We start from the raw sequence: 16,800 nt of genomic DNA, 5'->3' as shown, positions 1-16,800 counted from the left end.
TACTATGTACTAAGCTTTCCGATCCGTCGGAGACGGTAAAGTCGGCCGGTTCATCTCGTTCCTCGTTCCCGCATGGCCATTGGTTGCATGAACCACCTTCCTCGCAAGTGATTCGTTCGGCGTCAAAACTACTTGATTTCGAAGATCATCGTGTTCAACTCGAAGACGAGCTTCCTATATGAAACTGCCTACGTTCGAGGCTGCTCTATGGCATGCGTTATCTAGCCTCTTTTCCTGGCCATCCCTACCGCTAAATACCATGCCCCCGCGCGCGTATTCCCTTATGTGTGACTGTGTGACTGTCATTATCATCGATAAGCTGCTCAACTTTTCCATACCTACCTTCCATCAGAAAAGCCTGCTACTACTGGTTGCGCTGCCAGTCGCTGTGGCTGTAGGTTATTCTCTAGTCACTATCTATGTTATTCCGGAGTGACAATCTAGAGCGACACAGCAAAATATTGGATACCCCTTCTTCCCCACAATAAACGAAAATTGAAGGCCTTTCGGACCCAGCCACGTCTAGGCTCTGTCTTGTGTAGTAAGAGGCACCCACCATATGGGCTTTTGCTTCTTGTGGGTAGCGGGTTAGCTGTCCGGGGGTGTAAAGTCTGCCTCTAGAATCATGAAAAACCTCGCCTGGTAACAATATTGCTCCTAGAACTCTAGGTAAAATCCCCCGGAGGCAGCCACAGGTTCTCCTGGAGCGAGTGGAGTGATTGGTTGATTGATTAATCAATCCATAGTCTGTCTTAGCCACCCTACTATTGGCAGCCATGCAGCGTTCAACTATAAATGCAGGTGCTCCCATCCTTCGCCTTCAAAAATTCGATCCCTCCTTCTGCTCCAAACAGTTGCACCCAACTGGTAGCTGTCCTCTTAACTTTCAATGCTAGAAATAATTAACCCACCATGACGCAGTTATTTCGACAGCAGTCTGGTTATCCGAAAAGAAAATGCCTTCACTCAAGCCCGCCTACCGAGCGGCTTTCCTCGAGCGGCTTTCCTCGAGCGGCAGAGGCTAACTTCAATCTTCGACCTAATTACGACCTTATGAACAAGCGAATCCGAATTTTCCTCTTTTGCTGGGCCTCCTTTACTATTGCCACGTCGGGACTCACAATCTATCAACCGACTTACAATTTCAATCTTAGATTTACGTGAGTTATTCCAGCTTGAAAACAGTTCATTTGCTAACAAAGGCAAAAGATGTACGGGTGAAACCCAGCTACTAAACATTCCATTGGCGGTCGTCGCATTCGGCATCTTCGCGATACCGGCCGTATGCAACCAGCCATCCCACTTGGATCCATGATTGTGATCCTGGCATTCTACGGCGTGCTGTATGCCTTCCCAAACAATAGTGGTGCGTATGCCGCGACGACTATCGCCGGAGGTTTCTCGACTGCGTAGTAAGTGTGACCTAGATTGAGCATTTCACATTACGTCAATAACTCACGCTAAAACAATCCAGGTATACCGTGATGTGACCCTGGCGAGTCCAAACCACAGAGGGTGCAACGAGATCTGCCTTTGCAATCGCATTTGCGAATAGTTATGGCCCGTTTGGAGGGATGTGGGGTCTAAACTGTTTAATTCTCGTTCGCACCCACAATATGTGACTTCCTTTGGCATTGCGATGGGATTTGTTGCATGGCTATCCTTATGAACCGAACCTTCTTGGGATTTCACTTGGCGGGTGGTTGTTGATACGAGAAAGCAGAAGAGAATTCGACTGGCGGCAGCCAAGGAGATCCAGGCTGTGTTGGGTGATGTTGATATACATGCAGGGAAGAAGAAATAAAGGTAAATATATAGACTTAGTGTAGTAGAGGATGAAGAAAAGGGCGACAGTGATTCTCTTTTCATACATACTACCGAATGAACCTGATTGGCTAGAGGGGTTGAATTGAGTTTGCTAGTCCAGAAATACCTACCTAGGTAGGTATTAAGCTTGTATTCCAACCTTGGAATGGCATCCACGGATCCCCGGTTGATTTAGCACATGTGTACCTAGGTACCCAGGTAGATTTCAACATGAGAGCAAGCACATGGTCATCCAGCCCTTCACTGCCAAGTGACATCAACTGTGGGGGTGGATACTGATGATCATTTCCGAAAGCGTTCAACTTCCCCTCAGCGGAGAACAGCTTGAAGTTCATTTCCGTTTGAACACTTCTCACGTTGACACTCCGCCACTATTCAAGCAAAGCCTACGCACAATGGCATTTGCACGCAGGTTAGCGATTATGCCTGGCGGCCTGGGTAGGAACACGAGCCACAAAGCCAGACACAACGGGACCTAACTTCTCCACAGGCGGCCTTGGATCAAGCATTGGCAAAAGGTTGAGACAACAAGGCGCCCGTCTCGCCATTCTCTATGCACCTTTCGAATCTGCACGTCGCGATGAGCTTCTCGAATCCGGATACGGCGCGAGCGGCAACCTAGACGACATCCACACCTATGAATGCGACATCACCTCACCAGACTCCGTGCAGGCAGCTTTCAACTCTCTAGAGAAACAAATGATCGACCCAAATTCGTCCTCTCCATCCGACAGAGCTTTCCCAAGTATCCTGATTAACACAGCTGGATACGTATCCCTCAGCGACATGGAGACCACACCTCCCGAAGAAACACTGAGGCACCTGACCGTTAACCTCTACGGCCCTATGCTCTGCTCTCAGGCATTTGCTCGACTCTATTTTGCTGCCTCCAAGGCTGCCGAGTCCTCACCGAGTCCCCCACCACCAGGAAGAATCGTCAGCATTTCATCTCAGGCGGCACATGCCGCACTGCATCGGCATGGCGCGTATTGTGCTTCGAAGGCTGGGCTCTTGGGTCTGACGCGCAGTATGGCATCTGAGTGGGGTGGACGGGGTATCACAGCTAATACTGTGTCTCCGACTGTGGCGTGGACGGATCTTGGGAGGAAGGCTTGGGGGGAGGCGAGTGTCCGTGATGCCTTCTTGGCAAATATACCGACGGGAAAGTTTGCGCTTCCGGAGGAGGTTGCTGATTCTGTGTTGTTCCTTTGTCAGGTATGTTTCCTCCACTTGGTGGGCTATGTCTCTTGTTCTGACTTTTGCAATAGGATTCGAGCGGCATGATCAATGGTGCGGATATTAGAGTTGATGGTGGCTTTACAGTTAGATAACTTCATCTATAGTTGGATATCTCCTTCATGTCGATATCCAAATCTATATATCCGAAATGGTTGGGGCAAGAAACGCTTTTTTATTAGTAGATATCGACATTTCGTTCTTTATTGTACATGAACACCCTTGGGATCATCCAATCCACCTCGCCTTGCAACCATGCGCCCGACGTAACCTTTCCTCTGCTCCTTCTAGGAAGTACCCTGCTCTGGTCTCAGAACAAAACTTCCCTAGCTGCATTGATTTTCCCGAGATCCCACCTCTACGGCACCATCTTGTCCATCCAAACCGACCAGTCCCCCAAAAGGCCGGGTGGATAATCTGCGCATACTCCTAGTACTCAGGATACCATCCTGCATATTCCCAGTCAATAACACCAGTGACATTGTTCTGCTCGTCTACGAGAATATTGCGCGGCGCAATATCTGCATGCGTGGATACCGAGCTCTCTGAATGGGGTGGCATATCCAGTAGTTGATTCTCGCACCGACTTCCTCCGTGGTAGAGATACCGCTCGTATATTCTCGCACGCAAATCTGAGTCGCTCAAAAGTGGTCGAGCTGGCACTTGTAGATCTTCCAGCATCGGGTCCTGGGATAAAGAGCCATCCGCGGCACACTGGTAAGGTGTCTCAAACTCTGTAGGCGAGCGATCGTTCAAATCTTTGAGATGAGATTCCACAGTTGAAGGCAGATTGGCTCTTAGCCTCGTTGACCAGGCTATCCCATTTCTGCTCTAGAGTTATTCCGGGAATGATAGCCATCCCAATAACTCCTTCGGATGGACGATAATTGGGCTTAAAATACTCATTTGCAGCCGTCTGCCCTTCATTGGAACTAAAATCGGTGAAAAGCACTTTGGAGATCAAGTACATGTCTGCCTATTTGTTTATTGAGTACAGTGATTGTCTGGCAGGCTTAGTGGATCCAGAGACCATCGACATGGTGCTATCATTTCGCCGTTCTTGATATATCAGTGTCCCTCGTGAAGATTCCGTGGTTCATAAGGAACCTCAATTGAAGATTTGGTCATATTAAAAGTGTTTCCATGTTTCCAGTGGTCACATTCACTTGAATGGCAATGGTGGGGTGGTGGGAATCCGAGAAACCCATCTTCCTGCGGTTGTCACAATCACCTGAGCACATGGATTTCCATCACACGCTGATATTTGAGACATATAACCTGAAACTTGAGCGTTGATCAATACATATCTACTAGCACTGTTTCTCCGGTCCTCTCTAATATTACTCGGTTCCGACTAACTTGAATTTAGATATTTGCGGATTTATTCTAGTAAGTTCTAGACTATCGATATAATTCTCGTTGTATAATGAAGGGCAGTACACCAAACTGGAAATTAGCCTAGAACATTTCTTTGTATCGCAGACCTACGACGGTAGCCGATATCCGATCTCCATAACTGTAGATATTGATCTGGAGGTGTTGTTGGTGTTTCAGGGCAAAATCAGTGACAGAGGCAGTGGAGGGAGAGGGAGATCATATGTATGAGTCAACTACATCTATACATCTACTCACAAGGGATATATATCCACATCATCGCCGCATGTACACCCCATGAAAATCCCACCCCTACACCCACACCTACATAGTTTCCTACGTAAAGTGTCCACTCTCCCAAATCCAGTTCCTAGATATTTTCGCTTCCCATCAAAACTCCTAAAGCCATGCTAACCCGTGATATCGTAAAGAAGATTGCTTTCGGTTCCGCCGGCATGGTTGTCTATGCGCTGATACCGGGGAAACACTCGGGGAGACCCTTGTTGTGCTTATTGGAGGCATGCTCGAGGAGACTATAGCCGCGGATATATGTTAGCAAGGACTCGATATGCAGATAGAGCAACAGAAACAAAAGGATTCGCAGGGGATAGGGATGTGGAATAACGTACGCAGGCGCCTTGGTGGTCTGGAGGAAAGTCTGTCTGCAGACCTGGCACTGGATGTTCATGGCCTTCTCGTTCTAGATAAGAATGTGGGTCAGTGACTGGGGACAATATGAACGTTGGGAATGACGTTTACGTACGCTCTTAGTCTGCGACTTGGCGGTCTTGGTGTCCTTCGCGTTGCGCTCGCGCTTCATGTTTGCCTTAGCTCCCTATCCAGTATTGTTAGTTCACTGCGTGTTGATGGGCCTAAACAAAGAGCTCAGAATGGCCTGGTGTCATCTGTATGACTTGGGGATGCCTTCTTACATTGCCCATGTTTGCGATATTCGACTTGACGTCTGAAACGAGAGAAATGAGTTCGAAAAGGGGAATGCGATAGGATGTGGGTGTGAGGAAGATCTGTAATTTTTTGTAAAAAAATTTGTAAGTCCCGGTCTTAGGCCCCACGTGGGGAACAAATGCTTACTAATCAGATCTATACGGGGCCGTAGCCTGGACCGGTCGTTGGCAGGCGAAGGAACCAATAAATTTCAACTTCATAGTAGAACAGATGGCTGTGATGACTGCGTTAGATATCTTGGCAATGTCCATGATTATCCTCTATGCTCAGCAATTTGGTACTACAATACTTATACGTCTAGTTATTTGGAATGTATAAAATATCAATGTCATTTCATTTATTCGAGTCGCAAACAGCTTGGACTCTTGGTACTATCCGCTACTAATACCTACACATGTAGGTAGAGAACCTGATCCGGGCGGCAATCATTACCAATAGTGGAACGGTATGCGGTAAAGCATCATGGTGATAAGGACCGTGCCAATTAGCAACCGTGCAAGGAAGAGTGCGTAGAGCTCTTCCATCTGACTGGAAGCTGCCCCTTCGGATGGGGGCGCTTTTCCGTCTGTGCTCTGTCCCGATCCAGCTGTGCCAGCCTGGCTGAGAAGTGTCTTGCAACTTCCGGAAGGATCCTTGGCAGACTGAACTGATGCTGCCCCCTTGAAATCGCACGCCGACTGAGCCTTCTTCTGGCCTTCGTAGTAGCGGTCAAAGACATATGAGAGTTGATCCTTGCTGGTACAGATGCTGTACGCCCCGTACCTTCCTGTGGTTGCGTTCTCGGAAATTCCATCGCAGGCGGTCTTGTCGCTTCCGCACACTGTACCAAACAACTCGCCGTACTGATCCCCCTTCACAGATTGACTGACCACGCACGAGAGACTGTCCACCATGCATGAACACAAGTCTTTGTTCGGCGAAGGTGGTAGGGGACTGGACTTTGCCAGCCACATGTCATTGACGGTGGGACAGGCGTGCGGGGAATTGGTGGGGGTGTAACTACCGCTGTTAATGCCGCTAGGGGTCGCAGTCTGAATTGCCTTCGAGTAATAGTCGAAGTCTGACTGAGTGCTGACAGATTTGCCGTCAACAGAGACGAGCCCATAGTCGTTGGTACTTTCAAAGTACATGTAAACGATGCCACCACTCCAGACATTTGCCATGTCGGGACCGAAGATTGCAGATATGTCGCCAAACTTGCGAGGCCTGATAGTATTGCATCCATATTCAGAGAAGAATATAGGGATGGGGTAATCCTTGTACTGCTCTGTGAGGTTTTTGTAACCAGAGCCCTGGAACGTGTTGTCTCCACACCATTCGTACATGTTGTATCCGAAAAAGTCAATTGAGGTAGACTGATCTCCACAGTTGAGATAGTCTGACAGCGCATTGCGGAAATCCGGTTGGTCGGTAGTTGCATAGCCAAAGCTCAAAGACTTTCTGTATCCCTTCTGTTTGACGTAGGCTTTCATGTCGCGCACCGCGGCTTTGACGAATGCTGCACCAATGGTCTCATTGACTTCGTTCACAACCTCGTTCCCAGCAAAGAATCCAATCACATTGTCATATTGATGCATCGCATCAATCACAGCAACATATCGATCGTATTGTTCAACGGTCCAAGTGGGCGAGTTGGATACAATCGACAGCCGAGGGGATGAGAGATCGGCGATAACATAAATTCCTGCGTCGGCTAATTTCTGCATGCAAGCATCGTGGTTCTTGGTCGGATCGACAGCGTAGACGCGGATGACGTTGGTCCGCAATTGCTGGAGGTAGGGGATATCACGTTCGCAACGAGAAACATCCGCCAGGGGATCAGTGTAGTGAGTGTTGTTAGATTGACCGGTACCTCCGGCTCCTCCAGCATTGTAGTCCTCTGAATGATAGTCAGTTTCAAGTCATGTAAGAGTTGGAAGGGTTTCATTGTCTAGTATCCATACCCTGGTAGGCAATGCCACGGATGTAACTAGTCGCAAAATTAGTAACTGAAGCAGTTTCAAATAGTTTATCAACTCACAATTGCGTGCCATTGTTGGCATAAAAGAACTTGGAACCCTGTGGGGTGACCTCGTTAGTTGCTTGAATGCCCCGAACAGTGAAGAATTACTTGCTTTGATCTCAATTTGTGGGACACTGGCGATGGCAACAGCCAATAGCAGGAAGATTCCTGCTAGAACAGAATGAATTTGCATCTTAACTGTATTCAAGTCAGTCGTGATGATTGCTAGGATAGATATGAGATGAATACCAAGCTGTTGAGATGAAAGCCAGGAGGTTTCTATGTAACAGCTGCACGCGTTGTTTATGGAAGAAGGAAAAGGAAAGTAGAAGGAGGAGAGAAACAAATATCCACGGGTACCACGTGCCACCTGGTCAGGTCCGACTGCCTACATAAAAATACGAAAGTGCCCAGGTGGGAAGCGACGAGGGGGTATCTGACCGCCTCATATTCTGCTCACTTTTCAGTAGCTTGGAGAGATATCGGTAATTTGAATGGCTGGGAGTATATATGCGTGTATTAGATTGATTTCAATTATGAATAACACCATCGAAACGGTAGGTAATCAACAGAGGATTTGTACGTCCTATCCCGAGCATAGTTCTCCACGGTATATTCCCTTCATCAGTACTAGAATCGGTGCTGGAAAGTCCCAAACCTTCGACTACAACAACAGAATAAGGCTCGCATCTGCTCGTTCTAGTAGCCCAGAGTGTGTCTTCGGGTACTTGCAGTGGATAATCTTTCATAGTTGGTCTGTTTATACCTAGGTACATGCCTTGCGTTTGTATCGATATCCTCCTCTTGGCAGAGTCAAGCCTTTTTAATGTCCAAGTGGAGTATGTATGTCGCACGTACATACATACATGCGGCTCCACTAGTCAGTAAAGCGATCTGCACCCGAGGTCGGCAAGATCCGACATTGTCGCTGACCCACAGCTATTTTTATCGATTCATCTAGGGTAGAGTTTTGTCACGTGCACCTTCGGTCATCAAAGGCAAAATCCGACAAAATCCGAACTACTGCTGAGCAGACTTGCCTCCATTTTACATCTAATTTATAACTGAAGTGAACTCATGTATCGATTGTTATAGACACATCGTTTCTATAATTATCTGTCAATGTATACGTGTCATTATTGCTGTTGTGATCGGGCAGCGTACTAATCATCCGCGGGTCTCTTGAGGTTCCAATCCCATTGTGTAGTCAGTTCGAACGCCACAGGCGCTTCTATTCCTGTTTGCCTTGACCACGGGGTGTGAGTTGTCGTGCAGTGGGCGGCTAAAAATCCGAAGCTTGGCAATGCAAGGGTGCCAATACTTATAGTAGTATGGTCGGTCTTGTCCATTACACGGTATACGGGCGGGAACCTCAATGTAGTCTCCCGGGACATTCTGTTGATGGTGGATTGAAAATGATAAACAGAAAAGTACATGCTATACTAAACAACATAAACCGAAAATTAAACGAAACTCCTGATGGTAGTTACATAGTATATTCCTTGATCTCCGAGTCCCGACCATATCGCTTTGGAATTCTAGCGAAATATGACATCCCACCAGGGGAAGTGAAAAAGAAGGAAAACAAGACAAGCAAGGCAACCCGTCGCCCTTCGCTCATTACCGTGTTCCCAATTAGGCCGAAGCAGGTGATGGTGATGATGATGATGATGATGATCCTTGTTGCTGTCGCTCTTGTTCTTCCTTCTGCTTCTTCCGCTCCTTTGCCTGCACTTGCTCCTTTTTCCACAAGCCCTCGTAGTGATGCGTCACAAGAGGATCTCCTTGATCCGTAGGGTTTTTGTTTTGAAGAGCGGCGAAAGAGACTCCAGGCATGATCAAAACATCACCAACCAGCTTGGGTCGTGTGATGTGTGCGTAATCGCGATCATCGACGGGCCTACCGAGCAATTGCTCGAGACTCTGCATGATCGCGATCGTCATAATCTTGGGTCCCGTCACGTTGACCACGTCCGGAAGCATTTCCCAGGTGATCCCTTCGATGCCCACGGCATTCGCCCGAGCAATGTCTTTCAATTGATTGATGACAGTGTCAACGATAACTTGAAGATTGCGCGAATTCTTCCGTCCGACAAATACCCAGTTGCAGAACTGGGAAGCAACTTCCGTACCCGGTCCTCGCCATTCAAAGTCGAATTCCAATCCGACAATCATGTCGATGTTCTCATTTCGGTATTCCAGGGGTACCCACTCAGAGACTTCTTTCTCGCACGTGGTGTCTAGATCTCCCCAAATTCCACCTTCGGCGAGAACAACCAAGTAACGGAAGAGATCAGCGCGTAGGATCGCGATTGACAAGGCTTCATATACTTCGACGATATCCGGTCGGGTCTTAAAATAATGAGCGCGGACAAATGCTTCAGTCGACCGATCGGTCAACAGTTCTTGGCGCAAGGAAGGATTCTTGTTCGTCCAGCTGCCGGTCCATTCACGTTGATTTTCTGACAAATTGTCAGACTTATGCCAGACCTTGTCTGGAAGTGTATAAATGGGTGCAGCGGAAGGAGTAGGATGACTGTCGCTAGCTGAAGGTTTCTCCGGAGGTACTGATATTGATACCGAGGGCCCCATACCGGTTATCCCCGTCTCTGGAGACTGCATGGGACTAGAGACAGGGGTGGATGTTTGTCTCCACGAGTAAAGATAACAAATGAGGGCAAATGAGATTATAAAGGCGACGGTTAAGCGCAAGGAGCGCGAGTCCTTTAAGTTGGTTAACATTGGAACGATGAAGAGCCTCAAAGCTGACACGAGGGGAGAACGTGTGGATACATGGGAACTCGAACAAGAACATTTGAAATCAGCAAAACCCTCAGCAGTCACCTAAATTTACATTAGCGTACGGCTGAACCCACGGGATTTTCCGTAATTTCCGTCGCCTGCGAAGGCCCCTTCGCACGTCGCCCCACTAGGTGATTGGAGTGGCGCAGGGATGGATACATGATCATGCGGATTTGGAGGTTCGTGCCCTTAGTAGCCCATTGCCAAGGCAATCTAATGCAGGAGTCGAGAAGATCACGTCGGCTAACGGGATACATTGATTGGGCCATGAGCCATCCCACCAAATTAGGTCGCTTAGACGCCCCTTATTGGTCCGGAGGACGTAGCTTAGCGGAGAAGGTATAACGGTGAAATATCACACTCCCTACCGACACCTACTTCGTGCCTAGTAGCGTCGTTCGTGTCAACTTAGTGGGAAACAGCATAACTAGTATATATGATGCATATTCGCATTTACATGGACTACATCGGGGAGCTACAACATATGCAGTCGGTTGTGAGGGGACTTTGTGCAGATTGGCTACAAACTGTAACAATAACAAGATCACGTATGGTCATGGCGTTATGGGTTCCTAGTGAGTTACCAATCAATGTCAGCAAATTCAAACCGATGAATGCAAATATTGACTTGGGCCCTGTTCCTTTCCGTAGTGGCAGCGCTACGTGTGTCGCTATGACAATATACCCAACATCGTCCTTACGCAAAACCTTCGGCGTCTAATATGTTTTGTGGGTCTCATTGGAAAGCGAACACATTATATTGTGAATTACAAGCAACAACAACTGGGTTAAGTACTGTGTCCAATCCAAGGAACAGGATCTATAGATCGAAGATCCCGGCTAATAACAATCCCAGGCTCCTCTCCAGCAGCTCCTACCACAGCAGCTCCCACAATGCTTTCTACGGCAGATTGACAAGCCAGTCAATCACCAACACCTACTGAGGCTTTAACAGCAAGTTCCAGCCAAGCTTGGATTGCGGGTCATCGCGGTTATTGTAGCCCTCATAGTCTGGTGGATCTATCGACGAAAGCAAAAGCAGCCCCCGTTATCACAAGAATAGCTCTTTATGAGCCACGGTCCGCTGCAGCCATCACACCCACCCCCGGGATATCCACTACAACAGCCCATGGGTTATCCCCCACAACAGCCGACTGGTTACCCACCACAACAGTCCACGGGATATCCACTGGAAACATACAAACAAATGCATGAACTGCCCAGTGTCCGGACTCCGCGTGTATATGAGCTAGGCTCGAATGGCTACAGGTAGGAGACCTGCGATGGCTGAAGTGGCGAGGTATCTGATGATTACGAACTCCACCGTGATGCTGAAATGGCCTTGAGATTCCATTATATGTTGATGACTTGAATGTAGTCTCACGATGTGTCGAGTGGCTGGTGTACATACCAACATGGGAAAGAAGCGACTTTATACATATTCAAGGACCGAGCTTTGAAGCTAATACCACGGCATCTTTATCGGAGGTTTTTTTACATATTTGGTTCACTTCCTGCCCGCAAATACATTTTTCTCTTTTCTGTTCCATGTCACAAAAGACTTAGAAACATCACTATACATAATGCACCACAAGTATCATGTCCGCTCGCATGTATTCTCCGCGTCAACATCCACACAGTGCGCAGCAAACTTACTCGACTTCCTCAGACGTTCCCCATATATCCTCAATACAGGCGACAGGAAGCAAAACCCAGTAGCCAGACTAGCCAGGACACACATGGCTTTATTCGGACCCAGCCCACTAAACATTCGCCCAGAAAACAACGGAAATGAAGCCGCCAACATACAGCGCACAAGACCCAGCGCCGCAAATCCACTAGCCGAGTACGACCGATAGCTGTCCGACATATATCCAACCAGAACGATACCAAACTCGTTGATCGCAAACCCGGTCAGGAACAGCGGCACCACAGACGCAGAATAATGCACATGCACAGCGGGAGGGATCGTCCATGCAAACCACCACAACGCAATCATTAGCACCGGTGCAGCGATAATGTACCCGGTTAGTTTGTGCTCGGGGATAACGCGTTCGCCACGCTGGCGCCGGCGTGCTGTTTTGCGGTACTCCAGGAAGCGGGTACCGAAGTTTGGAAGGAACCCGAAGCCGAGGGCCAGGAAGGGGAGACTAGCTTGAGTGGCTGTGAGGCCGAATGATTGATAAACTCCGGGCAGGATATCCGTGAACAGGTAGATGAGTCCAGTGGAGATGCCGCACACGATTGAGACTGCTGCGACGATGGGCTCTGTGAAGAGGAGCTGGACTGGTCGGAAGGCGAACTGGCGCGCGAAAGACTGGAGGTCTAGAACCTTGTCTGGGTTCAATGCTTGGAGAGAATGGTCGCCAGTAATGCGACGCAGGTGTCGAACCTCCTGTGTCAGGAGGACAGTCGGGCGAGATTCACGGATCGCGAGTAGCAATATGGTTAGGATTCCGGTGACTATGGCGGCCACATAGAAAACCCATTTCCTATAGCGATCTGTTAGTTCTTTGGTCTTTATCTGTGTACAGACTGTCTTCGAGTTGGAACGGTACTTACCACCCCCAAACCGCAGTGATGTATGCACTCATCACCGGCCCCACTGCAATACCCAAATTCGCCATGGCCATGTACGGCAGCGTAAGCCATATCATCTCCTTAGTGTCGAACATATCTTGCATACTGCCATTGATGACAGCGCTCGGGACCGCGGACAAAAAGCCTGTGATGAGGCGCCCTATGGCGCCTGCAGCAGGTAACTCCGCTGCCGAAATCAACACGCAGAATATACTGTACAATGCAGTGCTGCCCACATACAGTTTCTTTCGACCATAGCATTCCGAGTAAGGAGGCAATACTATGCTGCCAATGCCTTGAGCGAGAAGATATCTTTGTCCCATCTGGTAAGCATTTCCCGTACCATATTCATACCGACAGAGAAATACACTCACGTCGAGATGTATATAAACACAGACAGGGTCTCGCCAATTCCAAAGTGGTGCTGTGCATTTCTGGCAGCTGTGGCCTGCTTACAAGTTAGCATTTAAGATAAATGCAATGTAGATGCGATGCCATATACCCCTGATGTGCTCACTGCAGTCCTAATTCGCAAGAATGGTTAGACTCATCTATCATCAATACCTGAACGGGGAAACCCACGTATAAAACTCCAAGAAGATGATAATGCTAGCATCATACGCTTTTCTCGAACTGCTCCAATTCCGTGGATGACGCGGGTTCATGGCATCCCAACCGACGAGATTCTTCTGATCTCCAGTGCGCTTCAAACCTTGGATTTTGAGGGCTTGGTTTACCTCTAGCCGTGGTTTGGGAGCCGGGATGATCATGATGGTTACTGAGCCAAGGATTGAGGTTAAGCTTAAATGGACCGGGACAGGAAAGGAAATTTATAGGATTGAGCCCAGGCATTCTTCAATTGAGTTTCTCTATGAGCACATAGGTTTCGGAAGTCCTAGAAACATTAGCTGAACAGCAGGGAAAACTTGAATGATTCTGGTAGATCTTATAGATACATGCAAGGGATGGTAATAAGAATAAGGGTGCTGAAGTCTTTGACCCACCGCGAGGACGTAAGCTCATAACCCACATAAGAGTAATAGCTATGTTGATCTTACCATCATCATATAATCTCCCTTGTTGATCATATACATTCTCTACGCTTAAGAATGCCAATTAGCCACCGGGGTTTGGCTTGTCCTTTGCAGGTGGTTTACGTGCGACCGGACATTTGCAGAGGGGCATATTAGTTATGCAATTGAAGGATCTGCTTATGACCATGGCTAAGCTTTGTATGCAGGATCATTAAGACCACGGGTGGCTGTATACTTACGGCGATCCATATTTATTGTTTCAAGTATACATATGCCTGGATACTTTCACTTCATATAATTGTCGTTCAAAGTCCAATAAAACCAGTGTCATATTAGTGTTCATGATATATATCCTAACTATATCGTGGTTGACGTTGACTTCTCTAGCGTTGCACAATCGGGACATTTTTAATGGGCTTAACCAGCAAGAGCTTGAACTAATAAATCAAATACCCTATCGAACAGTGTTTTCTTTCCCCTTTTAGGTGTTTAGTTTCTTTTCTATCCCTGTTTTCACTAGATTCATCATCAGACGATGGTGGACCTAGGACCTAGGAAATACTAGGGATTGCACTGTTTCAGAAGAGGTTAATCATCAACACGCTCTTTTCAACCCGAGGCTCCTATATTAAGCCACCAGTATACCACTATCACAACAGGTGGCATAAAATCCAAATCTCGGCCTCTTGCTTCAAGGACTTAACCGCCGCCTATTACTTGCTGTATTGAGTACATTCAAGATTCTACCTTAGAGCCTTTGTACGGTTAAGATCAACAGCTGAATCAACGATGTTGGCATGGTGGTATATAATCCCAGAGTACCAAGCCCCTTCTAATCAATGCTTTCACACTTAAACTGCTCTAACATACATTCATTGGCAGAAAACAAATACTAACACAAAATATTAGAAGAGAACACGTTTTAGGCACCCTGGATACAAATTCTATAGATTTTCCTCGAAATACCCTTACTCTAGATTCCAATTATTTGCACACGTGGAGAGAGTGCGAGATCTACGGGCGACGAAGTATGCCACGCAGGACCTTGGTAATATTGGTCAATATTGTTACCGTTTTCCCTCCTTTCTTCAATTCACAAAATATTCTATACTACAAAGACTGATAACCTGGTTTGATCTATAAGTATTTAGGATTTAACTTAGATGGCGGTATCCCCCGGGACCCGGGGCTCTGGCACCCCGGCACTCGACCTCAACAATGAAATCGGTTGAATAGTACGTAGTCGATCGTGTTCAGCTACTAGCCAATCTATAGGACAACGTCCCCGTGACACACCTCATCGCCCGTTGGGATATATTACTGGGACCACCAGGTACAAGCTGCAGGTCAATTCAATTTGGTCACTGGTGAACCAAAGACGCTGGTGTGCATTAAAAAGAATTTACACTGGTATTTAAGTATGGGGTCGCATCGTCAACTCGACTTTGAATCGCTTCGACTCTATCATATACGAAATCTGTTCCCAGATCCCTGACAGTCTTGTTATATCCCACACGCAAGTTTGCTACACTTACCGCTGAATACGACTTGCAATATGCCGACTGTAAACTTACTGGAATACCTTGACTCGCGAACCCAGGTGGATATTGACACATACAGTGCTGAAGGTTGTGGGTCTTTTGACTTGTGTTAGGCTGAAAACTAATGAAGGTCTCACATCAGCTTCCAAAGAAATTGGACCCTTTCAAGATGCAACAGGAAATCAAGTATTAGAATATACCTGGAAGGCCTGTTCGTCTGTGCTAATTCGCACTACAGCTTGAGGTGCAAGCGGAGATTGTCAAGCCCAGCAGAAGTGCCGTGCTGAAAAGATCACTAGCGTTGGCAGCCACGATCCATCCACAATTTGCCAATCTTAACCTTGAGGAGCTTGCGGTGGAGGTGGTGGTAAGTGTCCAGAAAATGGAGTGATGCGGATATAGAAAGTTGACCGGTCTAGGCAATTGAACTAGCCCTCGAAGTGATCCAAAATGTTTACGGGAATGTCCATGTTATGATAAATCCAAGCTATGCCTACAATACTCAGGCGATAGTTGCAAATGCCCAACGTAAAATGTACCCCACAAGTCTACATCAAGAAGAGAGATGTTAATTTACGTACCCCAGGATCGCATCTTATCTGCCAAATCGTTGACCCCGACTTTGACACATCTCGCCTGGTCACCAAGATACCAACGACATGGGAGGGAATGCAAGCTGCACGCCAGCTCAAGCAAAGTGGAATAAAGACTTTAGCCACGACGCTCTTCTCAATGGAACAGGCGGTCCTTGCGGGCGAAGCCGGCTGTATATCGATTTCACCGTTTGTGCATGAACTCAAAACCGAGACTTACAAGGGGTGAGTGAGAGATATCGGCGGGTGTTGGGTGTATCTCTAATTTTTTGGCAGATACAAGGACAGCAACCCAATCCTTAGTGTTTGTGTGCAAGCACAACAGTTCTATCGCCAGAACTCTCTGCCCACACGGGTAAAAGCCTGTGTGACACTGAGCATCGATGAGCTGATTATGCTCGCCGGGGTCGACGCACTGACTATAGCACCAGCGGTTCTGAAAGAACTTGCAGCTATAGAGAGGCCGCAAGAGGAGTTGGATAGTATGTCCTTGTTTGCGATAAACGCCAAGGCCACCGAGGCTGTCAGCTATCCTTCGTATATCGATTCGGAGAGTCAATACCGGGTTGAATTCGCTGCCAGTGAGGGTGGAAAGGCGCAGTTTAAGACAGCGCAGGTAAGAATACATTTTTAGCTTGTATCTTTTGCCCAATAAAGACTGACTAATTTCTAATGCAGGCAATTGCTCTGTTTTGTGATGCTCAAACCGCGGTGGAGTTGTACGTCAAGTCTCAATTGGAGGACTATTCGTACACACCAATCACTTTATAAAGCACCATTTGGGCGGTACTGAGAGTGTAATTCAAATTATAGAGACTCGGTCTGTCAGTCTTAAGTTGTTGCTT

The 16,800-nt window shown here is 47.5% G+C and overlaps 7 protein-coding genes across 7 annotated transcripts; 2 read left to right on the top strand and 5 right to left on the bottom strand.

The window, feature by feature from the left end:
• Positions 1 to 2,105: 2,105 nt before the first annotated feature.
• On the top strand, positions 2,106 to 3,158 carry N7525_004489 (putative short-chain dehydrogenase/reductase; the record flags this gene model as incomplete). Its single annotated transcript, XM_002565724.2, has 3 exons — positions 2,106 to 2,265; positions 2,318 to 3,042; positions 3,096 to 3,158. The coding sequence occupies 3 exons, from the start codon at positions 2,106 to 2,108 to the stop codon at positions 3,156 to 3,158; spliced, it is 948 nt and encodes a 315-aa protein (XP_002565770.2).
• A 334-nt stretch (positions 3,159 to 3,492) lies between these two features.
• N7525_004488 (aminoglycoside phosphotransferase family protein) lies at positions 3,493 to 4,033 on the bottom strand (the record flags this gene model as incomplete). Its single annotated transcript, XM_061213034.1, has 2 exons — positions 3,493 to 3,750; positions 3,797 to 4,033. The coding sequence occupies 2 exons, from the start codon at positions 4,031 to 4,033 to the stop codon at positions 3,493 to 3,495; spliced, it is 495 nt and encodes a 164-aa protein (XP_061070055.1).
• Positions 4,034 to 4,900: 867 nt separating this feature from the next.
• Positions 4,901 to 5,378, bottom strand: N7525_004487 (uncharacterized protein; the record flags this gene model as incomplete). Its single annotated transcript, XM_002565726.1, has 4 exons — positions 4,901 to 4,970; positions 5,067 to 5,137; positions 5,201 to 5,272; positions 5,370 to 5,378. 4 exons carry the CDS (start codon positions 5,376 to 5,378, stop codon positions 4,901 to 4,903), a joined length of 222 nt encoding a protein of 73 aa, XP_002565772.1.
• Positions 5,379 to 5,831: 453 nt separating this feature from the next.
• N7525_004486 (glycoside hydrolase family 72 protein) lies at positions 5,832 to 7,598 on the bottom strand (the record flags this gene model as incomplete). Its single annotated transcript, XM_061213033.1, has 3 exons — positions 5,832 to 7,282; positions 7,347 to 7,372; positions 7,474 to 7,598. The coding sequence occupies 3 exons, from the start codon at positions 7,596 to 7,598 to the stop codon at positions 5,832 to 5,834; spliced, it is 1,602 nt and encodes a 533-aa protein (XP_061070054.1).
• A 1,442-nt stretch (positions 7,599 to 9,040) lies between these two features.
• N7525_004485 (uncharacterized protein) lies at positions 9,041 to 10,027 on the bottom strand (the record flags this gene model as incomplete). The annotated part of the gene is made up of 1 exon (XM_002565728.2): positions 9,041 to 10,027. One exon carries the CDS (start codon positions 10,025 to 10,027, stop codon positions 9,041 to 9,043), a length of 987 nt encoding a protein of 328 aa, XP_002565774.2.
• A 1,777-nt stretch (positions 10,028 to 11,804) lies between these two features.
• N7525_004484 (uncharacterized protein) lies at positions 11,805 to 13,557 on the bottom strand (the record flags this gene model as incomplete). The annotated part of the gene is made up of 5 exons (XM_061213032.1): positions 11,805 to 12,699; positions 12,770 to 13,099; positions 13,162 to 13,235; positions 13,290 to 13,311; positions 13,370 to 13,557. The coding sequence occupies 5 exons, from the start codon at positions 13,555 to 13,557 to the stop codon at positions 11,805 to 11,807; spliced, it is 1,509 nt and encodes a 502-aa protein (XP_061070053.1).
• Positions 13,558 to 15,376: 1,819 nt separating this feature from the next.
• On the top strand, positions 15,377 to 16,726 carry N7525_004483 (uncharacterized protein; the record flags this gene model as incomplete). Its single annotated transcript, XM_061213031.1, has 7 exons — positions 15,377 to 15,452; positions 15,505 to 15,548; positions 15,601 to 15,729; positions 15,782 to 15,890; positions 15,949 to 16,180; positions 16,232 to 16,571; positions 16,634 to 16,726. 7 exons carry the CDS (start codon positions 15,377 to 15,379, stop codon positions 16,724 to 16,726), a joined length of 1,023 nt encoding a protein of 340 aa, XP_061070052.1.
• Between the last annotated feature and the right edge of the window lie 74 nt (positions 16,727 to 16,800).

Source organism: Penicillium rubens, assembly GCF_028828025.1.
Source record: "Penicillium rubens strain IBT 27055 chromosome Unknown utg000002l_segment0_segment0, whole genome shotgun sequence".
Classification (NCBI taxonomy): Eukaryota; Fungi; Ascomycota; class Eurotiomycetes; order Eurotiales; family Aspergillaceae; genus Penicillium; species Penicillium rubens.
The sequence above is the reverse complement of the archived record's forward strand: the minus strand, read 5'-3'. Positions and strand labels throughout refer to the sequence as shown.